This window comes from Pristis pectinata, chromosome 5 (assembly GCF_009764475.1).
Source record: "Pristis pectinata isolate sPriPec2 chromosome 5, sPriPec2.1.pri, whole genome shotgun sequence".
Lineage (NCBI taxonomy): Eukaryota > Metazoa > Chordata > Chondrichthyes > Rhinopristiformes > Pristidae > Pristis > Pristis pectinata.
Window position 1 is genome coordinate 32062361 of NC_067409.1, and position 27511 is coordinate 32089871.

The 27511-nt window shown below is 38.5% G+C and overlaps 1 protein-coding gene across 1 annotated transcript in view; it reads left to right on the forward strand.

The window, feature by feature from the left end:
• The first annotated feature begins 2046 nt into the window (after positions 1-2046).
• LOC127570424 (phosphatidylinositol 5-phosphate 4-kinase type-2 alpha) overlaps positions 2047-27511 on the forward strand; it is a 172478-nt gene continuing 147013 nt past the window's right edge. Inside the window, exon 1 of the mRNA XM_052015995.1 lies at positions 2047-2459. Coding sequence (XP_051871955.1) covers positions 2328-2459 — 132 coding nt within the window. The 5' untranslated portion in view covers positions 2047-2327. The remainder of the gene's footprint in view (positions 2460-27511) is intronic.

Genomic DNA, 27511 nt, shown 5'->3' on the forward strand with positions numbered 1-27511 from the left:
GTTACCTGTTGCTCAGCCAATCTTCCACCCATACCATTTTAACCTCACTTTCAAATTGACACTATGAGTTGTAAAAACAAAATTAACATTGTAATCTTGAATAGAGTAAAAGAGTTGATGGACAGATGAGATAATAAGTTGTAGGGCTACAGGGAAAGAAGGAAGGCCGAATCACACTCCCTTCAACTCCTCCTTCCACACTATCACAGATATGTCAGTCCTCGGCCTCCTCCACTGCCAGGAGAATTCCAAGTGCAAACTGGAGGAACAGCACCTCATTTCCCATTTTGGAACCTTGCAGTCTAATGGCATGAATATTGAATTCTCCCACTTTAGGTAATCCCCACAACCCCCCACACCATGCTGCCTCTCTTCTTCCCTTTTCTTGCCTCTTCTGCCTTTTTCCCTCACTCTCTCTCCTTACCTTTAACCCATCCCCTGGTGGATCAGCTCTCCCCTCCTCCCCCCCCCCATCTATCAGTATCTCTTACCTGCATCTACCTATCACCACCCTGTGCCCACACCACTCCCTTCTTTTGTTCACCTATCACTGCTCAGCTTTTCCCTCCTATAAAATGGGCTTCCCATTTTCCTATCTTCAGTCCCGAAGAAGAGTCCTGACCTGAAATGTTGACTGCCTGCTTTTCTCCACGGATGTTGCCTGGCCCGCTGAGTTCCTCCAGCATCATCGTGTTTTACATCAGGGTGAATCAAACTGATGGAATTGCACTGTTGGTGATAAATTAGATTGCAAAAAAAGGCCATAAGGATATCAAATGAATTTGTGAAATAATCACATTAAGATAAATTCATATTTTAATTGAATATGATGATATTCTGAAGTACCGAACTAGAATTAATCTAGGAGCTGTCAGAGAAAGGTTGAGGCAGGTACAACAACATCATTTAAAAAACATTTGGACAGGTACATAGATATAAAAAGGTTGAGAAGGCTATGTAGCAAACGCGGGAAAATAGGACTAGCTTAGATGAAATCTTGGTCGGTATGGTCGGGTTGGGCCGAAGGGCCTGTTTCCGTGCTGTATTACTCTGAGTAAAAAACTGCATTGTGCAGCGTCTATGTCCAATGGCCTCTTTCTGCGTATGTAAATACTACTATATATAATTTAAAATGAAGCAAATTTTAAACAGAAAATGACATAAAATAGGACTTTTGAAATCAAACTGATGTTGTGGTTAATCTCGTAATATTATAATCATTTCTTCTGTTTTAGGACCGTAACAATTCTGTCTCACACGTCTCACGAAGCGCACTGTGGCATACTACTGCGTTAAAAAAAACGCTTATATAAATGCACAGTGTTATAATATTAGTAAAATACTTAAGATTTACAGAAGTCATCTATATAGAGCGGCAGGAATTACTTGAATCCGACAGCAGTACATGGCTAATGCGGAGAGCATTATGAATAAAACCCTGATATTTTTAACCACTGGACCCTTAGTCTGTCCCGTCCTTATTGGGGTTATCCCACTTCCTTGTGGAGAAGATAAGTACTGCATGCCCATAACCAGGAGTTATTTCACATAAAACATTCATACTATGAACATAGATGCTGCACAATGTAGCATTTTACTCCGAGAACAATTCTAGTTCCGTACTTCAGAATGTCATCGCATTTATCTTCATATTCATAATTATTTTTTATAGACGACTATAGGACTCCAAGGACGTGCGTCTGATATCCTTGTGGCCTTCTTCACAATCTAATTTACTTGATGCAAATAACGGAAGGTGCAAAAGTTTCAGACATTTTTCAGATGCTTCTAAAATACCACATTACGCCCACTCATGAACACTACCCGCCGCAACCGAACTTGATGGCTTTTATAGTCTGGATGCACACGGGATCAAATCATCTCGTGCAACTCTGCAATTGGTCGCGTGTCTCCGGACGCCATCCAGTGTCGAACGTAGCAAGGCAAGAGCCCCGATCTGTATGGCTCTTACTACTGTCAATCGTGTGTTATTGTTCCCCACCTGGTTCCACCTTTTTCAAGCTGCGTTGCAGTGTGCAATGCGTGTGTGCGGGTTGTGGATATAGTGTCGCTTTCTTACAGTTCACACACACACAGTCAGGAAGGTCCGGAAGCGGCAGGGTATTGGAGAATGTAGTAACCAGTCTGCTACTACCGCCCAGAAACAAATTCTGATCATAAACGTTTGAACTGTTTTCAATGAGCGGAGGAAGAAGACGGTGCAATAAGTTTTTATTATAAACATTTCCATTTTAAATACTGAAAAGAATTGGTGAATAAAACGCAGTAAATTGAACTAAAAAAGAAAACGCGAGTCAGGGAGAAAGATGGCAGCGAACAGTACGCCATTCGCCAGCAAAACGAAAACCAAGAAGAAACATTTTGTGGCTCAGAAAGTGAAGCTGTTCCGAGCCAGCGATCCATTGCTCAGCGTCCTTATGTGGGGAGTCAATCACTCGGTAAGTCTGTTTTTAAAACGTCAAGAAATGCATTGACTGCTGCGGAGAACTTGTGCAGGAAATCACATCAGTCGGATTTTCTTTGGACAGGTTACTATTTTTTAGCCTACACGTTTTACTTCGTGTGGTGGAGTAAAGCTAAACACTCGATTTGCAAAAGTCTTCTTAAATCATTTGATGTGCATATGTATGAGCAATGTTCCCAGCTTTAGTGGACGTGACACTTCATGATAAATATCGATGCCTTGCACCATTCCGCTTCAGATAAATTTGTGAAATGACAGCCGCTTCTTCTAAATTTTCATTCGATAAATAAAACCAAAGTTAATCTTTTTGTAAGTGTGCCTTGTATTATGCGTCTTCGGTGTGTGTGCTGCGATATCTGGCCGGGGGCCTGCAACCGTGTTCATGTGACTCTGAGCGGTTTTTAAGACCAAAGGCGACGGCCTGGAAACCCCTCAGTGTCAACTTTGAGTCTGATTGTGACGTAATTGTGATTGACGTGACGTTTGACCAGTTGGAAGCTCATCGTGATTCCTATAAGGAAAGCCCAGAACGAAGGGGGCTTGGCCGGGAACCGCAGGTTTTAAAATACATGTAGGAGCTCGGGAGATGACAACCTCATTCATTCCTGGCGTGTAGGTTGGCCAACACACTGTAGCCCCCAAAATACATGTCCGATACGTTTTTTTAGCCTGAAAATGACCATCTTAAGCATATAGGTGGATTGCACTGCCTGTAGTGTCCCATCTCATAACTTGTGGTTGGGCTCTGACCTCTAATTTTGCATGTCAGCATTTTATGTACTGGAGTGTCAAGGTGACAGGCGTTTTCACTGATCTGTTGATAGCTTTCCATTAGAAGTAATGGATATATAAAATTATCTTTTCACTTGATATCAAAACATTGTTGTTTTGGGGCACTGTTGAGGATTTAGACTTTTTAAAAAAGTGGATAAGCAGTCAGGACCCTGTCATTCCACTCTCCTTTGGACTTTGTAAAATAGCGAATAGTATGTAGAAACAATGTGCTTCAGTTATATATAAAAAACCATCTTGGTCAAACCACTCATTCAAAAATATGGAGGAAAAGTTGGTAAATTGGTTTATTATTGTCACATGTACTGAGGTACAGTGAAAAACTTGTTTTGCAGATCATTTCATTATAACAGTGTATTAAGGTAGTACAAGGTAAAACAATAACAGAATGCAGAATAAAGTGTTACAGTTACAGAGTGCACTGCAGGTAGACAACAAGGTGCAAGGCCATAATGAGGTAGATTGTGAGGTCAAGAGTTCATCTTATTGTAGTAGGGAACTGTTCAGTAGTCTTATAACAGCGGGATAGAAGCTGTCCTTGAGCCTAGTGGTATGTGCTTTCAGGCTTTTGTATCCTCTGCCCGATGGGAGAGGGGAGAAGAGAGAATCTCCAGGGTGGGTGGGGTCTTTGATTATGCTGGCTGCTTTACCGAGGCAGCAAGAAGTGCAGACAGAGTCCATGGAGGGGAGGCTGGTTTCCATGATGTGCTGAGCTGTGTCCACAACTCTCTGCAGTTAATTGCCGTCATGGGCAGAGCAGTTGTCATACCCAGTTTAATCAGGTTTTGTTTGCCTACTGATGGCATTAGGTGAATATTGGATGTGCAATTTTCAAATATCTTGTAGACCAAATGCAACACATTCAATAAACAGGATTTAACACATTCAAGAATTGTATATTCTATTAATGGGGCTACCTGAGAATTGCTTTAGAGCTTGTAGTTGCTGAGATTTGTTATGGCTCTGGCTTTGAGGCTAAGGATGGAAACTCCCTTTCAGTGGTTGGTTAAGGCGAGGAGAAGTAAGACATTGGGAATTCCCATTCTTTTGATGTACTAGCTAAATTTTCAGACTGTTAGGGAACAGGAAATGGATTTGCTGTCAAAGTCAGAAGAACCAATATATTATTGAATGGCAGAGGAGGTACAAAGGGGTGAATGGCTATTTTTGCACCAATTTCTTTCCTTTCTTGGTGCTGCCCAATTGTTAGTGGCTCACCACACATTTTGAGTGTTAAATCCTGATGTTTTTGAAGTCTTGTTCCAGATGGTGTACTTTTGTGAAATTTTATGGTAGAGAAATGTGACTATTTTGTTTTATTCGGTGAAACATAAATGTCTGCTGTTTGGTTGAGTGATTAGAGTTGGGCCATATGTACTGTCATTGACCCAACATTTTTTTTTCAGTCTTCCAGGCAGAGATGCTGCACCTCACTTCCAATAAACTTCCCATTGGAAAGGAGGTAATTGTCTTAACTAATGGGAGACCATTGAACTTGCGCTCCAGAACTAAGGTCACCCAAACCTCAGTGTACAGATGACCCTTATGTTTTTGCATGCCCAGGCAGTTGAGCTCCGAACCATTGCTCATTGAACTAAAGAGAGGATGGGCCTTGTATGCAATATTTACAAGACAAAGGTCCTCTACCAATCTTCCCCCACTGTACGAAGTCCTCCAACAATAATAGTTCATGACGAGACCTTGGAAAATGAGACCAACATAACGGTTTAATTGGGGAAAGATGTATCCTTTATGGGTAGATTGAAGACGCCCTGGTTTTAATTACCAAAGCTGGCAAATTGGAATTCTGAAAGGGAGGTATCATACTGTAGCAAATTTTAGCAAATCATAGTTGCAATATACAATTACTGGATATTTTACAGAAAATTCTGGAAACACTCAGCAGGTCAGGCAGCATTTCGAGGAAGAGAAACAGAATTTGCTTTTGAATTCGAAAACCTTTTGTGATGGAAAACATAAATCAGGTGGTTTTGGGTGTAATTCTCAGTAATAAAGCTTTTCTGTGCTTGTTCAGCTGACCCCACCCTGATTATACAGATATTACAAGTTTAAACTGCGCCTTGCACTAATATTTGAGGCTTCACGATGATGGAGAGTTTCAGATAATTTAGAAATGAAAGCTTTTTCAGTTTATATAAATTATCCAAAACTCTGGGACTAATATCCAACATTGAAGCCTTAAACATTTGGTTCAGGGTGGAGTTTACAATGGATATATTTGTGTGGTCAGGGTGGAGTCAGCCAAACAAGCACAAAGGAATGGGTATTTTGGACCCAAAACTACATGATTTGTGGTTTAATCTGGATTGCACCAGCCCCATAAAATAGTCCATCCTTTACAAGTTATAACTGTGAACTTTCACCAATTTGGGTTAATTGTGAAATTCCCTTAGTATTTATTTAATTAGGTATGCGTCAATATTTTTATATTAAATATTTTTATTTAGTAAATGAGTCATGCACACCAATGAAACCATTATATGGTTTAATGTGATTTTTCTGAAGTTATTGCTAGTTGGTTTTAGTAGATTGGATACTTAATGATGCATATTTCTTGTGAGGAACTGCACAAGGCGTTGCTCTTTCAAGGAATACTTTTCAAAGAAGGGAAGTAGTTTATTTTTCTATTATGCTGCACTGTTCCATTGATTCACTGAAGATCTTTACCATTTGTGATCTAAGCAAATGAATTTTTTGCAGAAATATGTGAGCAATTTCAGGTGTTTTTGCATATAATTTTGCAATTGCACCCTAAGTGAAAATTCATTCTAGATAGATCTGTGAAATAAAGCAAGTAAAGGTCCTCCACAGCTTACAAACACCCGATTTATGTATAGCTGTACCTACAAGCAAGTGATTGTGAGACCGGTGGGATGGATTTGCCAGCTGCTGCAGGCATCTTCTGCCATGAAGGAATTTGGTTCATAGCTGCATTTCTGTCTTGCGAACTGTACAGGTTATGAACAGTTCACAGGAACAGTACCCTGCTGTAACCTCTGGAGGACCTGTATAGCTATTTCAGGAACAATATTCTTTTCATCCAAGTACTTCTTTTTCTAAAAAGCAATATTTACTTTTCCTCCTAAAACAAATTTGTAGCAATCAAAGAGCCTCCAATGAGGAGTAGCAGCCCAGTTTGCCATTGGCTCAAGTTCTAGAACTTTACTAAGTTCTGAAGCACTGTCTTAGACCTGAAACATCAGCTGTACACTTTGTACACTGGTGCTGCCTGATCCACCAAGTATTTTCAGTCTTTTCTGTTTTACTGGAAACATTATAAAATTAGGACTTGCTGAAATTTGGAAAGGCTTTTACACAAAAGGTGGTAGAAGTTTGGAACTCTTTTTCTGCAAATGGCAGTTGATGACAGTTGTTTGTTTTAAGTGTGACATTGATTGGGTTTTAGTTAATCATATTGACGAAGCAGGGCTTATAGAAATAATTAAGTCGCACATCAGCTCTGATGAAATTGAATGGCAGAATATGGTTGAGAAGTTCAGTATGGGTGACCCCTGTGTTAGGGGAGGGGGGGGAGTTAAGAAATATAAATAGGAGTAGGCTGCTCCTGTTGATGGGTTGGTGGATTGCATTCCTAGAAAATGGTCTATAATACAATTTTCCGTAAAGTGAAGCTGTATCATCTGCACATGCATCAAGAAATGCAGGTGGAAAAAAATTGTTTATTTACTTTTATTCCACATAAATTCTGTGAGCACACATTTTACCCATATCTCAAATTTTTGGGTAGTGATTTGTGAATTCTGTAAGGGTGAATTTCTGTTACCCAAATAGCTGTAACACGGGGGTTGCCTGGAGAATGTTCCCTTTCCATCCTCTCTTCGGGTTTACAGCATCTACAGTATTTTAATTTTCACTTTCTGTGTCTGGATTTGTGTTTCTGCAGCTAGTGAAGTAAATACTCGCAATGGGACAGCACTCTGTGGTGTGAATAAATGGATAAGATGACGTTGTCCCTATTTTTAAAACAAAATGTCTTGCAACCAAATATTTTTATATAGCAACACTTTTATTGGAGTATTGTGTTCAGTTCTGGTCACCTCATTATAGCAAGGATATGGAAGCTTTAGAGAGGGTGCAGATGAAACTTACCAGGATGCTGCCTGGATTGGAGAGCACGTCTTATAACGATAGGTTGAGTGAGCTAGGGCTTTTCTCTTTGGAGAGGAGGAGGATGAGAGGTGACTTGATAGAGGTATACAAGATGATAAGAGGCATAGCTTGAGTGGACAGTCAGAGACTTTTTCCCAGGGTGACAATGGCTAACACGAGGGGACATAATTTTAAGGTGATTGGAGGAAGATATAAGGGGGATGTCAGAGGTAAGGTTTTTTTTACATGGAGAGTGGTGGGTGCATGGAACGCACTGCCAGCAGAGGTTGTGGGGACAGATATTAGGGATATTTAAGAGACTCTTAGATAGACACACGAATGATAGAGAAATGGAGGGCTATGTAGGAGGGAAGGGTTAAATAGATCTTAGAGCAGAATAAAACGTCAGCACAACATTGTGGGCCAAAGGACCTGTACTGTGCTATTGTGTTCTGTGTTCTATGTTCTAATGCTGCAGTAATTAAGTAAAATATCCCACTATCAATCTATCACAATGTATCAATTAGGATCTGGTGCAATCCTTCATAATTTTAAATTTTGTTTTTAATCCCCATTATAAAGCTCCAAGGCCATTATTAGTTTCAAGTTTTAAAATTTTAAAAGCTGCTGTAATAGCAGACTATTTAGTAAATGCAGTTTTGAGATTGTGTAATTTGAGTTGTTGCTTGCATGTGCAGGTGGGAGATGGAGGTGGTGGGGAGGAGAAACGTTACTCAGCTGCTCTTTTAATTAGTGCTCTGATATTCTTGAGGGAAGTATCTGTTTAAAAATACACATTGGGTGCTTGCCAAATGGTTGTGATAGATGTACTGTTAAAATCCTTTTTGTTCACAAATTACATGGATTTCTAACAGTAGTCAGTTCTTAAACTGATAGTGCAATATATGTTTCTTTTTCTGATTCGTGATAAGGTTGTTGTGCAGTATAACCAGTGATGTCCCATTGAGATGCCAAGATATTAACGTCACTATTGTTTTGGTTCTGGACTTAGGGAGAAAGAACTTCAGACTCTGAAAATGGTAGTGACAATCTCTAACCCATACATGGCATTGTTTTTTTATAAATGTATTTATGCTAATATGGCACAAGAAGTTAGCATGCATCGTTGTAGGGAGTTTAAAAAGGCAACTGGTATATTAACCTTTATTGCAAAGAGTTTAGAAACAGAGAGGTATTATCACAGAGTGTTCGTGAGGCCACACTTGGAGTACTACGAATGTTTCTGGCCTCCTTACCTAAGAAAGGATGTAGTAACATTGGAGGCAATTCAAATAGAGTCTAATTCCTGCGATAAGAAGGTTATCCTCTCAACAGGATGCTAAAGAAGTTGGATCTATATTCTTTGTGGTTTAGAGGAATAGGAGGTGATCTTATTGAAATATACAAGATCCAAAGTGGGGCATGACAGGGTAGATCATGGAATGTTTCCCCTGGTTCCTATGGGTTAAGGGGAATGGTCATTTAAAACTGAGGTATGTAGAAATTTCTTCTTGCAGAGAGTGGTGCATCTCTGGAATACTCTAACCTGAAATTTTGTGGAAACTAAATCATTAGAGGTTGGGGAATGGAGGGCAATGGGCAACTGGTACAGAAGAGGAGTTGAGGTCTCGGATAGAAAAGCCATCGTTGTATTGAATGGTGGGGCAGCTTGAGGTTTTGTGGTCTACTCCTCCTCCCTATTTTCCTGTGTTCTCGTGGGGCATGATTTCCCCTGAAATATAGTGATTTAATTGTCCGGCTATAAACTTTAGAACAGCCAAAACAATATTATCTGTGATTTTAAGGAACACACTTGCTGTTTTTCTATTCATTCTTGCCTGGTGTATTTAAAAAAAATATTGCCACAAGAAAATCCAGCATTAATGATCTCGAGGACCCTGCAAAGAGAATTCTTCTCAGACAGCACCTAATAAGTAAAGCTGACAAACTGTAAGAAATGGGAAGTTCAGAGAGTCCAAAGCATCTGGATTATTCTGCAATCTACTATAATTAGCAGCTGTGGAGAGACTTGGGGCTTTGGTATCAACAAAACACTAGGACTCATTTGATGAGAATGACCTGAGATCAAGGATCTAATTAACTGGAAATGCAATGTTTCCTTGGTCTGGAAGCTTTATCATGTTGGCTCTACAGGCACCTGAATGCCAAGGACTTAAGGAAGCCCATGACCTAAAGACCAGACTGTAGGTGGAAAGAGCACAGGAGGTCTAATAACTCTTTGATACCCATTACATGCATCGATTTTTCTTTTTCCAGCATGTGAAAGTCCTACATACGCAAGAGCTCACCCTACTGAAAACCAAGAATGGAAGTAAACTTATCAGGATCAGAGGAGTCCAGACACTGTCACCTTAAAGAACTGAAATTATACAGGACCCCAGTGAATCCCCATCTGGAATGTTGTGTATATGTCCAAGGAAGATGTTCTTTGGAGGGAGTGAAGTGAATTTTGACCAGATTGATTCCTGAGAAGGTGGAATTGTTTTTTGAGAAGAAATTAAGCAGATTGGACATATGGTGTCTGGGACTTACAACAATGAGAGGGTCTCATTGGAATATATTAAAAAAATTACATGACCTAATAGATCCATGGTGATGGTGTCTAGACCTAGGGCTTGTAATCTCAAAATAAAGGGTTGGCCAGTCAGAGCTGAATTTGGGTGAATTTTTCTTGCAGTGTACAGTAAATCTTGAGAATTCTTTATCCAAAAGGGCTGTGGAGGCCATCGTCAAGTTTACTTGATCAAGTTTTAGATAGTAAGGTAATCAAGGGATTTGAGATTTGCACAGGAAAGTGGTGCTGAAATAAAAGGTCTTATTAAATGGTGGAGCAGGTGTTAGAGTTTGAATGTCCTGCTCTTTCTCTTTTTTAAATGTTCTTTAAATGAGTCATTTTTGGTATGGGATGGTGTTATCAATGAAGAGGCACAAAGATCAGTGCTGAAGTCTTGGTTATTTGCAGTCTGTGTCAGTGACTTGCATGAAGATACGAGTCTAAGACCTGGGAGATATGGATGCTCATTTGTTCATTACGTTCAATACTAGATCAATTGGTATTTGGGCATTGGGAGATTAATGGATATGGGAATAGGGTAGGAATATAGGTTGATATTGAAATTCAGCAATGATTTTACTGACAGGCAGAGCAGATATCGATGTATGGTTGGTTTCATATTTGGTAGTGATGGACCAATAGTTTTCCCAGTTTATGTTGGCGCCAATTAATATGTTTGACTTGGCTTTGCTCTCATTCATGTTTTTGTTACTTCTGGATGCAACTCTACCAATGCACTTGTTGAGGGCCCACATGCTGTACACTTGTTTGAAGTTAGATGGTAGATTCAGATACAGCTCAGAATGCTGAAATGCAAAACCACTTTTGTCTGCTTGCTTTAAGAGTTTCATATGGTTTGAGTTTGAGCCCTTTCTATTCAACTCGTACTACAACACAGCCACAGTTCTTCCTGTACCAAATTGGGTTACACCAGGATGGGTAAAAAATTGGTAATAGTGATCAGTTTAAGATTAGGTCAAAGTAGATTAATCTTTATTCTGCATCTGCTCTATATTGCAGCTAATCTGGGTGCTCAAAATATCTTATTTACTTATGTCCATTTTACTCCTGAAATTCACAATTGCTTTTACTACTTGAGATTATTTGTATTTGAAGGTAATAGTCCATACCTTGTGCCATTTTAAGGTATTGTGTATCATCTGATATCATCGACCATCCTTATTGTAAATGCAAGGGCTATGTACTGTTGCAAACCACTGAAGCAGTGAATATAGCTGTCAATGTGAATATGACAGTGCAGGAAATGTGTACTATATTTGGCTCTAGAATATGGTCTTTTCAGTGTTCTGTTTGCACTTGTGCCACCAATCTTCATTGAACTGTGCTTTGTCTCTGGAGGTATTGAGGTTGAAAAGGCTATATATTGATGCAATGTCATCTCTTGTTGGGTAAGGTTGAGTAGTCCATTGAACACTCCAGTACATTCGTGAGAAATGTTATCGTTACCTGTGTACACTTGCTGTTTAGGAGACTGACAGTTGATTATTAAAATTTATTTTATTCTGACCTAGATAGAGTTCTTTAGTATATACAAAAAAGACCAGGGGATAATTACATAAAATTTGTTGTAATGTAGAAATACGTCAACATATTTTGGTTTTCTCAAACACTCATTTAAAATTGACATTTGGTGTGTGTGTGTCCTCTACCAATACAATTTTCTAATCTACTTTGATAATGTATTTTACTCGTTGTACTTCCAAATGCTGTAGTGAAGGTTGTTTACAATGATTTTGCAAATATAAGATTTCCTCAAATGATAATTACCAAAATAAAATGTTTGAGAATGTTTGTCATCTTTGAATTCATTATAACTAAATAAGCAAGTGTACTATTGCATACAGTGAATTTTCTAAGTTCGGATGAAGCATTTTTTTTCCAATTTGACTGAATTAATTAAAGTTGACATTGGTAGGTAGTGCTGATTCCTATCATTCACCAATCATGTAATGGTAAAAGCTAATAGTTATTGGGAGCAAGTCTTACTTCCCATCTTGACCCACCGCTCCCCCCTGTAGAATAACATGACTTAGTTTATCTCAAAGAGGCTTTTGTTGTACAATACTGTAATCTAAATAGAGCAAAGGAATAGCTGCTGGCTATGGTGAAAGTGCATCTCTTATAGGATTTTGTTCATTGAGTGTTAGCAATGAGATGAATAACGTAGTCCTTTCCACATTTTTTGTACCAATCTCTAATGCAAGTAGCTTGGTGGCGCAGAACAATCAACCAGGTATCTTCTTTATAACTTATAAAATGAGCACAATCTCTGGGTAGGTACAAAAATGTGCAAAATTTTTAAAACTTTAATTGCTAAATGTGATTGACAGGAGAAGCAGAGGAGCAAAATTATAACAGGCTGAGAATGCATACCCATGTTTTTGTACCATGTACAAGGCATCTCAAGGGTCTGATGGAATACCCTCCACTTGGATGAAAGCAATTTCAACTACACTTAAGAAGCTCAACAACATGGATTGGCATCCCATCTACCATTTTTGACATTAATCGTCATGGTTGCAGTTTATAAAACCTGTAAAAGGCATTGAAGTTAATTGCCAAGTTTCTTTCCCAGGACATTCCATAATCTAGAAGATCACATGCTCAATTATTGAAGGCATCATTATGGCCACAGGTGGCCATTCAGGATCTTGGGGAAGGGGACCAACTTGTGAGGCCATTTACTAAGATGAGATTCTGAGTGATGTCATAGAGTCATACAGTACAGAAACAAGTGATTCAGCCTGATTTGTCCATGCCAACCAAGATGACTATCTACGCTAATCCCATTTTCCTGCATTAGGCCCTTATCCCTCTGTGACTTTCCTATCCATGTACCTGTCCAAATGCATTTTAAATGCTGCGATTGTACCTGCCTCACCACCTCCTTTGGTGGTTTGCTCAATATACCCATCACCCTCTGTGTGGGAAAACCTACCAAAGGCAATGTCTTGGTCAATCTCTTCTGCACTCTTTTCACACTACCACATCCTTTCCATAATATGATGACCAGAAGAGCACTTAATGTTCGAAGTGTGGCTTAACCAATGTTTTGTACAGCTGCAACATTCTGTCTCAACTCTTATACTGAATACCTTTGGCTACGAAGGCAAGCAAGCTAAATTCCCTCTTCACTGCCGTATCTACCTGTGTTACCATTTTCAGGGAGCAATGAACTTGCACCCCAAGGTCCCTTTGGACATCAATGCTTCTAAGGTTGCTGCTGTTTACTGTGTATGTCAGTTCATGTAATACTGGCCAAAAATGCATTACCTCACACTTGTCTAGATAAAATTCCATTTGCCACCCCTCCATCCAACTTTCTAGCTCATCTGTGACCCTCTGTGCTCCTGGGCAACTCTCCTGACTGTCTACAACTCCAACAATCTTCAGCAAACTTACTTATCAGACTACAGACATTCTTTCATATAACAACAAAGGTCGCAGCACCAATCTCTATGATAACATCACTGGTTACAGATTTCTTGTCAGAAGATGACCTGCCATCACTGCCTGCTATCACCAAGCCAATTTTGGACCCATGTGCCCTAACTTTCTGGACCTGCCTACCATGTGAGACCTTGTCCGAAACCTTACTAAAGTACATTTATACCAAGTCCATGATTTTGCCTTCATTAGTTTTCTTACTAACTTCCTCAAAATTAAAAACTCAATCAGATTTGTGAGACAGGATTTCCCCTGCACAAAACCATGCTAACTCCCCTGATTAGTCCCTGCCTTTCCAAGTGATCATAAATCCTACCTATGAGAATTTTTTCCAGTGGTTTCCCTACTACTGACATAAGGCTCATCAACCTGTAGTTTCCTGGCTTATCCCTATCGGCCTTGGGCCACAGTTTTGTGCCTGGACTTCTTTCTCTGTGGAGGTCAAGGTCATGTTGGCTCTCAGCTCCTCAGCACAAGGCATTGCAAGCAGCTGCAGCAGGCTCTTACCACAAAGGTCAATGAGGCATCGTATTCACAAAAATGATTTCATCTGTTTTTATTTTAGTGAGGAACAGGTGCATTTTGGACACTAGGATTTACTAGTATTACTCAGTGCTGAGCAGATTGAAGCATTTGTGCACTACTATCTCTGGTTCACAAATGCTTCAATCTGTGGCCCAAACCTAGGATGCAGTTGGCCAGTTTTTTGTCATGGATATTTATCTCCATTTGGAGAATCCATTATCTTCTTTCTCTACGCCCCCTACCTGCAACTTCTGACACCAACCCCCACCACGCCCGCACGTTGCAGTGGCTGAGTGCGCCTCACAAAATTAAACTTCTATGTGAACCCTCCTGCTCTAGTCAAGTGAAATATTATGTAATTACTAACAGCTATTACTGTTTTGGTGATATTTTTAGATATACCTTTGATCCATTGTTAGACCTATATGGTCACTACCACAAAAATTGTCAGGAAACATTGAGGTTACTTTGTGTATATGCCAGTAGAAGCTAAGTATTCCTCCTTTTATCTTTCATTGAGACAAAAGTTGTTGATCATGTTAAAATTACTTATTTTATATCCAATATTGATGAGCCAAAACTTCTTTCAACCGATTGTTGACAAATTACAAACTGATTTTTGGTACTTTGGTTTTGCTCTCTAGATGAGTTGATTGTTATGTAATCGCGGCATTCTCTTCAGCCTGAACTTTGTTTCTTTCCATGTATTAGGATGTTTAGCAAAAGAATGAATATCTATCCTTGCAGTATGATGTTCTGCTTCTCCACTTCTGATATTGGAACCAGAGTCCTGATTTCTAGTTTGAAGTTCTGACTTTAGCTCCCTACTAGCTTAGATTTAAAGCTTCAACTAATTAAAATTATGTCCTTGCAATCACAATTTCTAACACAAAAGCAATGAATGTTGGAAACACTGACTAGGTCAGGCAACATCTGTGGAAAGAGAAATAATTCATGTTTTTGGGATCAGCACCCTTTTGTTAGTTCTCACAAAGGGTCTCAGACCTGAAACATTAACTGTTTCTCTTTCTACCAATACTGCCTGACCTGCTGAGTATTTCTAGCATTTTTTTGTTTTTATTTCAGCTTTCCAGCATCTGCAGCTTTTGATTTTCTTTTACAAACTCTAACACCTTGTCAGCAATTCTTTCCGAGGTCAACCGTTCAAAGGGCCAAGTTTTTAAAATTTTCATCCTTTTTGTACAACTCTATGACTTCACAGTATTCTTTTTGAGATCTTCTTTGTTGTGTGCTGGCAGCATGTCTCCTGTATTATGGAACAAACATGAATTTGGCCATTATTCTTTATCATCTGGACATCTGCACCAAGTTGTCTACACCATGCCACCTTTGCAATCATCATTAATACGGGTTATCTGTTTGATATCACATTGCTGGTAGTGGAAGATAGCTGTGTACAAACTGGTTGCCACATTTTCTGCATCCGTGGCTTGACTTCAAAAATGTTTCATTGGCTCTTATACAATTTGGGACATCGAGCATTAAAACTGCTTAAAAAATATATGCACATTTTTCCCCCATTTCTCCCCCATTTCTCCATGTTTTGTAATATTCCTCGTATTTCCCAAATTTTAAGCAATTAAGTAATTCTGGCTGAACGTGGTCTTGTGCATACTTAGCATTACTTCTTTGCTGTTTAGCCTTGCCTTTTTATAGCTCTATTTGCATGCAATTGGAATTCTGAATTGCACTTCTAGATTGCTACACACCTTCATTCAGTCAACTGATGCTCCCCTGCTTTTCTCCCCTTTCATCTTAACAATGTATTCCTTTAAATTTCGTCTTACCAAATTATATATGAAACCCATCTATGTGTCCTACTAATCTATATTTCCTCAAACTATCCAAGTCTTCTACAACTTTACCAATCTTGATTTCATAACCTGCATAGGGTAAGATGGTAAGGTTGCACAAAGTCCTGGAAAGTTCTTTACACCAGTATAAACTTGTAAATTTATAGAACCCTTTTCTGGAGTTGTGTGTTGTGGTGCAGACAGGATTAGGAAGTGGGTACACAAGCATTACTTGACACAACAAGAATTATTATATGCATGTATCTATATTTAACAGTAAAATGCCTATGTTGAAGTGAACTGGTATGTATCACTTTAATAAATGTTTTAAGGAAATAACTATTATTAGTGTAAGATGATCATGCCACATAACATTTTGGAACATGAATTATGTTAGGCATTGTTGCTGAACTCATGCCACAATAGGTTATTTAATTGGTAATGAGGATAGAAAATAATCGTTGTTCATTGTTTTTAAGCTGAGCAGACATGTCCCTTATCTTTAGCTGGTCAGTATATTAAATGTTACTTCTGATTTTTGGAGAGTCTTTCAAAAAAAAATGTTGCTTGTTGATGATTACAATCTATTTTTAAGAAGTTGGAACCTAACTTAGCTGAGGAACTATGTTATGCTCCAATAGATATAGAATCAAGCCTGTAAAGAATGGTAACTTCATTCTGTTTGTGCTTGCATAGTTTACTTGGTCTTCCTGGAAATAGTTCTGGCTTGGAGAATTGGATGATGCTTAGCTCACTGGTGGATAAATTTTAAATCATAACACTTAGAAGTATCTGTAGTTGAAATAATAAATAATTTGATCAAAAAAGGGAAGATTTGATTTGGATGATATTTGGCCCATGAAGCACTATGAATTTCACAAGCAATGACAAGTAAACTTTCATATCCTACTATAGACTCTTTCCCTGAAAGTAGTACCTTCCGGAGCAGCATTACCCATTTTATGCTTTGTTTACCCCGTCCACTTCCACATTTGTAAGTTGTGCTTGTGTATATATTGTCATGAATGCTTTATCTTCCTGATGGCCTGCTCTGTAGTTCACTGCAAAGTGAACTTTTTTCCCTCTGGCATTTTTAACTGCTGCAAATTGTAAGGATTTGGTCAAATCATGGATTTACAGGGATTGAGCACACAACATACCCAGTCTCATCACCATTCAAAGCTGCTGAACAAGTCTTGTTATTTATCAGTTTTTTAAACCTTGATAATAATGGCATATAAATACTGCAGTATATTAGCAGACATAGAAAGTAGAACTTAGTTTTTTGACTTTCAAATACCACAAATGTGGTATTACAAATGTGGTACTACACTGGAAATACTAAGCAGCTCAGGCAGCATCTGTGTAAAACAAAAAGAGTTAATGTTTCAGGTCGAATGCCCTTCTTCAGGTGGTTGACCTGTGTGTTTCCAACATTTCCTGTTTTTATTAATATTGATTGTTTCTGTCTGCTTTCTCAACAATTCAGAGTTGCATTCTTTTTGAATTGATTTTTTTTTATAAATGTTGCAGTCACTGTGCTTGCTGTATTTATCAGTGTATCACATCGTGTGTGATCATTCGTATTTCTTGCTCAGTGGTATAGGTGGTTCCATGTTATTGTGACTGTTGATTCTCTAAGGATTGCAGCAACATATCCACAATAACAAGGTTCTTTGAGTTTCTCATTCTGTATTCTGTTAAGGGGCACTATTTCAATTTTTCTTTTGCCTTTTTAGTTGTTCTGTAGAAGTGGAGGGTACACTGACAGTAATGTTATAGACTTAAACTTCACCATCAGCATGGACATTAAAAATTTTAAATGTGCATTAAAATTAAAGCCTTGTAATAAATCCATTCAAATTACATCCAAGTTTGAAATTCTCCATTAAAATACTGTGCCAATGTGAAGCCTTCCTCTCCAGAAGCAACAAATGGTATTTGGACAGAAATTCTTGTTACATTTTTGTTTCTAATTTTTCTAATGCAATTACATGTGGAGAAAAATACTTGTTTTCAGACTTGAATAACAAGAGTACTAATACTGAAAGATGGTGACCACATTTATGATCATATAACGGCATAGATACTTTCAAAAGACAACTAGACTATTTGAGAACAGAACAGAAAGATAGAGCAAGTTAAATGGATCAGGAGGAGGTTTTTGTGAAGTATAAACACCAATACAGAAGAGTTGGTCAAAATAGCTGATTTCTCTGCTGTATACTCTACACAACAGATCCACCATCTCAGTAATAGTGTGAATTGGCACTTCACCTTACCAACTAATTAAGATTGGTTGATCAATTTTCTCTGCATATAGCATTGTTTGGTTTGGGTACCTTACCGTAGCTGTCAGGATCATGTGTAAACCTTGGAATTCCCTTCTGCCCATCTTGTTTACTTTGTGGTTTGGATATAATTGCAATATTCACATATTCATTCTTTTTCTTTGCGGACTTTGTATTTTAAAAAAAACAAATACAGAGTGTCATTGAATAGCTCTTTTTATCTATGAGTAAACGTATGTCTCATGGGTCCTCTGCTGTATCAAACTTAACAGGTTTCAGGGCGGTTGCTTGCCTGAGCAGCCACCATAAACATTTTTCTATATTAACCAATTTGTGTTTCTCCTCGGGATTTTCTGATTTGACCTTCATGTGTAGTACATGAACAGTAGATGCAAACCATTGTTTTTTATATTTTTTCAAATACACATTGATTCAAGCATTTAAATTCTGCATAAGAAATTCAACACCATTAACAACATCCACTAAATTTAATAGTACAAATTGAATGCAAACCATTAATTATTCTAAGACGTTAAATAAAATGGATTGTTGCATCGTACCTGAAGACTTTGATTTTTCTCTTTTGGTGCTTTGTGTTGGTTGTTAATATTGTCTTGGCTTGTTTCTACTAAACCATGATTTTTATTATGTAAGACTGCTTAATGATTTGACTTTACTCTTCAATCAAAGTTATTGATAACTACAAATGACAGATCTACTATTATTTTATGTCTTTGAAATGGCAAATAACCCATGGCACAATTTGAAGAATAGCAAGTACTCTAATTCAAAAACAAATTAAATGGTTATACTGTATATCTTGTTGATTGTGGGCCTTGCTACAATTTGGCTGTTTAAAATTGCTGATTAAATAACCACGAATGTACTTGAAGAAAAGTGATTCATTGGCTTTGCACTTTGGAATATTTTGAAAGGTGAAAGACTCCTCTTTCCAATTAAATGGCTATTCTGCATATTCACAAAATCAATAATTAAGAGTGGTGTACGGAGGAATGGAAGCAAATCTAAAAATCTTGGTCTGTGTCAGACAGAAACAGCATGGAAACAGGCCCTTCAGCCCATCAAATCCATACCCACTATCAACCACTCATTTACACTTATCCTGTGTTACTCTTTCTGTTATTCTGCCCACATTCTCATAGGATTCTACCACTTATCTACAATTTACAGTAACCAATTAACCTACCAACTCGCACATCTTTGGGAGGCGGGAGGAAACAGGAGCACCTGGAGAAAAACCCACTACCATTTTCTCATGGGCAGTTCTGGTGATCCTAAGGATGTGCTAGTTTGTAGGTTAATTATAAATTAATCTTAGTGTAGGTTGCAGGAAAATCACAAAGGAGTTAATGGACAGGAGAGAAAGACTAGATTATAGGGAAATAAGGGGGAGAATGGGATTGATTCGAGAGCTGGCACTGACTCCATGGACTGAACGACATCCAATGTAACAAAGCAATATGACCTATAGATATGGGCAATTATTGTTGACACTGCCAATGACACCATCATTCTGGAAAAAAAATGCACACACGAACGCACAATTGAAGAAGCACAAAATATCACACACTAATATATGCATGCAAATCTAAATATACTAATTAGCAGTCAGACAACATGGGCCTGAGAGGACTATAAACCTGGGGGAAAAAAACTTGTTTGACTCAATGCCCCGTTTCTGTGCATACAGGATCTGATTAAATATATAAACACACACTTGCATATGTGTGTATCTTTTTATAGGAAGACAGAATCACATACATATATACAGACACACCCACACTTAATCATGGTAATGCCCACAAAATCACTGTCTTCATGCTTAAGCTATTTGGCACAGCTAATTGGCAGTTCCATACAAAAGCTCTGTCTAGGTACAGTGCATGTGTTGGCTCATCCCCACCTTCATGCCTGCGCACTACAGTGTGGAAGTATGGAAACTGGTATTGGTCTGGTACAGGGCATCTAACCTGCAGCTGTATCTCCAGACTCTGCAATGAATCCAGGGGTATTCTGTACACGTTGGATCTGGCTTTACTGAGGATCCTGTTATGGGTGTGCTTATGGGGGGAGTAGGGGGATGTAATGTGCGTGTGAGAGACCCCATTCGTTCAAATAGGATTACCAACTTTGAGTTCTTCTGATTTAATTTAAAATATTATTTAAATTTACAACTTGAAAATTGTTTCAAATGAATATATTTTTGTTAACCAATTTTAATCAAATGTTCTTCAATTTTTTTTGAAATATCTCTGACCAACCAAAATATTTAGAAAATTGTCCATGAATGTGACTTTGGATTTTGCCACCTGTGGTCTACTTGCCACTCACTAAACCATCCACCTCAAAGAATGAAAGCAGCATTGAGACTAGCAAGACAATAATGGAGTCTGTGCTGTTGAGATTAGTATGGTTGTCATGGACATAGTGGGCAAAAGCCCTACCCTGTGCTGTATGACTTAATGACACTGACACAATAAGTACAGCAATTAAATAATGAGCAACTGCAATGAGATTTTGTTGAAGAGGTTTGGTCAGTTAGGTCTCTAATTTCAAGCTTTTATTTCCTTTCCAATTAAATATGATTTATTATCAATAATGGGCTCAGTGAGCAAGACTATGTTTGTCAAGGGTCGCGGGCAGCCCAGGATTTCAAAGAAACCAAATCAGCGATCAGTGGTGAGCATCAATACAATTGGGTGAAAACTGTTATGAAAGAATTAAGCAAGAAAATGGTGATTATTGGAAGAAATAAGATAAATAAGAGAAAGGAAAGCAAGATATCTGAAAATGTTTATGACAAACTACATAAATATACTTGATAGTTTAAGATTTCAGCCTGCAATGTAAATAAACTTTGAAATGAAATGGAACACTTCACATTATCATGCCTTTAAGACTCCTAAATACCAGTGGAAAAAATCAGAATGCTTTTGAATTGCACGTCAACAGTGCAGTTCAGATGCAAGCATGTCACAAATATGTGACATAGTTTAGCAACAGCTGTTAGCTTTTTATATTCTGGATTATCCAGGCTCCCATCTGTCCTTGAAGAGTACTTTATTCCTTCACTTGTGAATGCAACGATTAGCGATGTCTCTAGCATTGAATGAGATTTGGAAAATTTCAGATGTTCGTTAACCCTCTCCATAATGCATTTTAGTAGCATAAATGTTAAAGATTAAGGAAACTTCCTGAAATTGAATAGAATAGTTTAAGAATGTAGATTGCAACAGGCCAGCATATGAATTTGATCATAATGAACATGCATCCAGGGTCTCAGTTATTGACTGCCCAGTGACCATATGCCTTAGCTAAATTCTGACCCTAAGCCAAAAAGGACTCTGCTTCAATGCCCAGAATTAAAAGAAGTCTAACATTCTTTTTTTTCCACTCTTTTTTTTTGTGGACAGAGTAGGGAAAGGGAGAAAAAGTGTTTGCCAGTGAGTGTCTGCATTTTTGGTATTTGTATTAGTTGAAAATTAATATCTAGACTTTTTTTTAAGATCTTGTGTTGGTTTGATACTTTGTTGGTCAATCTTTTTGTCTTAAAGAATTTGCTTAAACTCAATAGTTAAAATAATATGCTTACGTACATGTTACCATATTTCACCCTCCTTTTTTTTATATATTGGAGAAGAAAACTAAATTATAGGCATAACTAGATGATCCTAAACTGCAGAAAGAGGAGCAAAACTTTCAATACAGGGCACTGGTTCATTTAAGACTCTTGTTTTATTGTGAAATATTAATTGTCAAAGTAAGGTTAGGAATATAATTTTACTTGGATTGATTCAATTAACTTGTAGCATTGAAATATGATAAAATCTCTCTCTAACTGTCATGTGCTAATCTCAAATCTTATTATGGATTGATTCCCAGTTATTCCTTTATTCCACCACTGGCAGCCACGTGGCATTAGGAAATTTAAGCAACAGCTGAGATCCAAGTCGAGCTATCCAATAACATGCAAAGTATGACACTGAGTACTTGCCAACCATTGCTATTGATTTTTTGGAAGGAGAGTAATGCAAGTGGTATTTTTTTTCATGAGAGAAGGTGGGGAGAAAAGTTTTTTAATTAAGTCTCAATTTTAATCATGCTGTTGTTTTTGTGTTCTTCTGTGTTCACCTATCTTAAAATGTATCAAAACGCAGTTTATTTCTTCTGTCTTAATGACATTGTGGCATATCATGGCTGAGATTGGTCTGCTGCTCAAACAGTCCTCCTTTCTCTTCCCAAAGTTGGAACATAATACCGGGCTTGTCTGATCTTGAATAACAAGTTTTAGCTTGTAGTTAACTATATCATATTTTGCAAAATAAAAATGAAAATTACATTCAAAATCTATAGTAATAGTTAAAACAATACGTATATTTAAAAAAACTGCAGCTGCTCAAAATCCAAAGTAAAAACAGAAAATGCCAGAAATACTCTGTAGGTCTGATAGTATTTGCGAAAGAAAACCTTGAAGTTAATGTTTCAGGTTGAAGACCCTTAATCAGAAATTACATTTTCCTTTCAAAATGTTAGGTACCTGTCAAATCCAGCTCTTCCCTTAACACTGATTCAGAAGTTCCTGCCAGAGTCAAGCCACCAATGCTTCTGTCACAATCAATTTCTTGATTGAAGAGGCATTGAGTCTTTTTCCCAGGGTGGATATGTCAAATACTAGCGGGCATAGGTTTAAGGTGAGAGGGGGAAAGTTTAAAGGAGATTTACAAGGCAAGTTTTTTTTTTACACAGTGTGGTAGGTGCCTGGAATGTGCTGCCGGGGTGGTGGTGGAAGCTGATATGATAGCAAGAGACGTTTAGACACGCACCTTGTGTAGGCAGATGGGATTGTTTTAATTTGGCATTGTGGTTGGTCCAGACCTGGTGGGCCGAAGGTCCTTTTCCTGTGCTGTAACAATCTATGTTCTATGAAGCTGTTCTGATCCTTGTTGGCAAGGCCCTCTGCACAAAACTGCTGTAAAAACAATTGATAACTATCTGAGCTTTTTCTCTCTGGTTCAACCACTGTCAGATCTTCCAAGAAGTACAAATTCTGGCTTGTATTTTGTTATGATGTAGAATCAATTTTATGCCTGCACTGAGTAATCCCATTCTTCCACTTATTTACCAATAATCTGTTCTCTCTCACGTGCCCATCCCTGATTTTCTAACTATGCACCGACACAAGGGGTAATTTACAGTAACCAATTAACCTACCAACCTGCAGACAGGCAGCATCTGTGGAGAAGGAAACAGATGTTTCCATATCAGAACTCATAAATTATCTAATACCATTTTTGCCCTTGCAACTTTTCCTGTCCATTGAAATTAATGGTTACCCAGGGCAAATTTCCCAACGTAAGTTGTGGGGAATGTCGTAATTTTGTCTTTCACAGCTGGAGCGTAGTTGGGAAAATGCTTGCAAAGAGTGACCAGCAAGTTTGAAACTTCGGTGTTTCAATATATGTACATAGGAATCTCAAACTCATTTGCATTATTCTGGGAAATGTTGGCAGTGCCATGTAGAATTGCTGGCCTTTCTATGCAAAATTCAGCCTAGCATATTTTTACCGTAGTTTTGGATGGCTATAGTCTTTGGTCTTGATTTTATTTTCTCAAGAACAAATAAAACTGTATTCATTAAGTATGATGAAGGTTGTTTTTAAATCACGAATCATATTTTAAAGCAAACCTGTTTGGAATATTTGGCTATTTGTAACCATACTCTTAGTGTGATAAGGTGCAGATTTTAAATTTGTGTACTAACAAAAGGATCCTGATGTGTTTGGTGAAGAATTACAAGGATGATTCTGGGGATTATGGAGTCAATGTTTTCCATTTTATGGAACATGATGGGACTGTTCTAAAACATGAGAGGCTTTATTGATGAAGTTGTAACAGGTAAATTGAGTTAAATGGAGCTCTGAACTAGATAGTTCTACTACAAAACTAAGACCAGACAAAAAGCAAAAAAAAAGTGCAGATGCCAGAAATCTCAAGTAAAAACAAAAATTGTTGGAAATACTTAGCAGGTCAGGCAACATCTGTGGAGACGGCAAAAAGTCATTATTTAAATGGCCTTTCATTAGAACTACGAAAAGTTTGGAAAATAAGTTGTAGAGAAAGGAGATGGGTGGAGAGAGGAAATGCACTGTCTGTGTTAAAGTGGAGACCAAGTGGGACTAAATGATCCAAGTGATGGTGATGTTGCCTGCAAGAGAGTGGTGAAGGCTTGTTGATTGCAGCTGATCTGTCTGAAGGAGGTGTAAATGGAGAAGATAAACAATTGTGGAACTAGTGATTGACAGCAGCAGGTGTCAAAATAGGGATGTGATTGCCGTGCAAATTGCAGGGAGCTTCCTTCAAGTTTGGCAGTGAGCATGTTATGCTGTTGACTGCAAATTCCAGAACATTCTGTTCAAGGACATTGAAAGATCAGATGATTATGCACAATTCCTTAGCTCTTTAACTATGTGGGATAAATTTTATCATCATGTATTCATATTTAACCCTAGAATTTGGCTCTTTAGTTGTATCTTTAGATTGTGAGGTCTGAAGCGAAGTGGTCCAGGTAAAACCAAATATGGGCATAGGTGAGGAAGTAGCACTTGAAAGCACATTTGACCACTTCTATCAGTGCAGGTGATTGGGAGTAGACTGGGTGGTAATTGGCCTTATTGAATTTCTCCTGTGTTTTATAGATAGGACATACCTGGGTGAGTTTCTATACTGTTGAGTAGGTGCCAGTGTTGTGACTCTACAGGAACAGCTTGGCTAGAGGTGCAGCTAATTCTGGAGCACAGAGTTTCTGTACAATAGCTTGGAACAAAACCACAGAATTACTGCTTTAGAAGGGGCCAAAGAAAATAAGTAGACATTGCCTTCTGTTTTCAGGATGTAGGCATCACTAGCAAAGCAGAGGAGAACATCGACAGGAGGTGCATTCCAATGAGAGAGAAGGGTTTGAAAATTAAAATCAGAGGTCCCTGGATGACCAATAAGGTAGAGAGTAAAATAGAGCAGATTACAAAAGAGGATAACAGATGCCTCATTTTTAACCAGCAAAAATTGGCTGATTACAGAAAGTTGGGAGGGGAAATCAAAAAAAGAAAGAAGAGGCAAAAAGAAAGTAGTACATACTCACCAATGCCCAGCTTGGGTTTTGCTGGGATCACTCTATTTCAGACCTCATTGTGGTCCAAACATGGACCAAGATGCTTGATTCCATGGATGAGGTGAGGGCCATAGTCCTTGATGTCAAGGCAGCTTTTGACATAGAGTAGCCATCAAGAGAAAAGACCTATAGGGGGAAAATGTAAGGGAATACAAAAATATTTAGTAAGCATGTGAACCAGGAGAAAGTTTATGGAGCTGATTAGTAACCAAAAAAGAAATCTGCAGATGGAGGCAGAAGGTATGGCTGAGGTACCAAAGGAGTACCCCAGGTCTTTCCCAAGGTAGAAACAACTGCTAGAATCTCAGCAAAGGAAAAAACATAGTTGCGATTCTGAATGGACTAAGAATTTATAATGAAGAGATATTGGGAAGGCTAATTGCACTTAAACAGTATAGCACAGGACATTTAGCCCACTGTGTCTGGGCTGACCATGGTGCCAACCTAACTAATCCCATCTGTTTGCATGTTGTCCATGTCCATCTATTCCCTGACTGTATGTATGTCTGCTTAAATGCCTTTTAAATGTTGCTATTGTATCTGCTTCTACCATTTCCCCTGGCAGAGTGTTCCAGGCACCAAAACTCTGTGTAGAATTAAAACCATTTTCAATGACCACCTCCATCAGTGCAGTGCCTCATATCTCTCCTCTAAACTCCTCTTTTCCCCCTCTTTCCACCCCCCCCCCCAACCTTAAATCTATATCCTCTAGTATTTGATATTTCCCACCCTGGGGAAAAAGACTATCTAGCCAATCATAATTTTATATACTTTCTGGTAGTCCGTAAGCCCCTCATGCTTCAGAGAAAACAATCCTCAGTTTGTCTAGCTTATACTAATGCTCTCGAATTCAGGCAACATCCTGATGAATCTCTTTTGCACCCTCCCCACAGTCTCTGCATCCTTCCTATAGTGTGGTGACCAGAACTGCACATACTACTCCAAATATGGCCTTTTAAACCAAAGTTTTACACAGCTGCAATATGACTTGCCAACTTTTATACTCAATGGCCCGACAGATGAAGGTAAGTATGCTGCCTTTACCACCCTATTCACTTGTGTTGCCACTTTCAGGGAGCTGCGGACTTGCACCCCAAAATCCCTTTGTATATCAATGTTCTTTAGGGTGCTGTCATTTACTGTATACTTTCCTCTTACATTTGACATCCCAAAATGCATCAGCTCACACTTTTACCAGGTTAAATTCCATTTGCCATTTCTGTACCCAAAATTCCGACTGATCTATATCCTGCTGTATCATTTGACAACCTTCCTCACTATCCACAAGTCTACCAATATTCGTGTCATCTGCAAGTTTACTAATCAGACCACCTACACTTTCATCTAAAGGTCCCAGCACTGATCCCTATGGAACATCACTAGTCACAGATCTCCAGTTAGAAGAACACCCTTCCAATACTACCGTCTTCTATGACCAAGCCAATTTTGTATCCAAATTGCCAGTTCACCATGAACCCCACATGACTTAATCTTCCATGAGAGACCTTGTCAAATAGTTTACTAAAGTCCAAGTCGTCAACATCCACTGCCCTACCCTCATCAATCATCTTCATCACCACCTCAAAGAAACTCAATTATATTTGTGAGACAGGACCTCCCCTGCACAAAGTAGATAAATCACAAGGTATAGATGAGATAGAATCTAAGTCACAGGGGGAAGTAAGGGAGTATGGATAGCATGGATGTGGTGGACTGAAGGGCTGGTTTCTGTACTGTATGATTCTCTGACTCTTGAGTAAATTGGCACTTAATTGTAGTCCTGACCAATACCTTCCAAATATCTATAGATTCATAGGGAGGTGCCTGTTTATCAGAAAATTGCAAATGTTCAAAAAAGGATGTTGGGATAACCCCAGCGACAAAAGACCAAAGGGTTTAACCTCTGAGGTGGTGAAACAATAATAAAGGGCAAAATTTCCAGTTAGTTGGATAATTGTGAATTGATTAGAGAAAGCCAGCAAGTTGTGTCAAACCTTTTCGAGCAGTAAAGATCAATGAAGGAAATAAAGTTGCTTTGATGTGCCACATAATAGCCTTATTGCCAACACTGAAGTCTATGGAATGACGAGGCCAGTAGCAGTATGGAGGGAAAATTGACCAAGTAATAGGAAACAGTAGCAACGAAAAGTTGCTCCTCACACTGGAGGGAGATGTACAGTGGAATTTCCCCAGGGCGTAGAACCATGACAGCTGTTTTTTCCAGGTGTATATTAATGACAT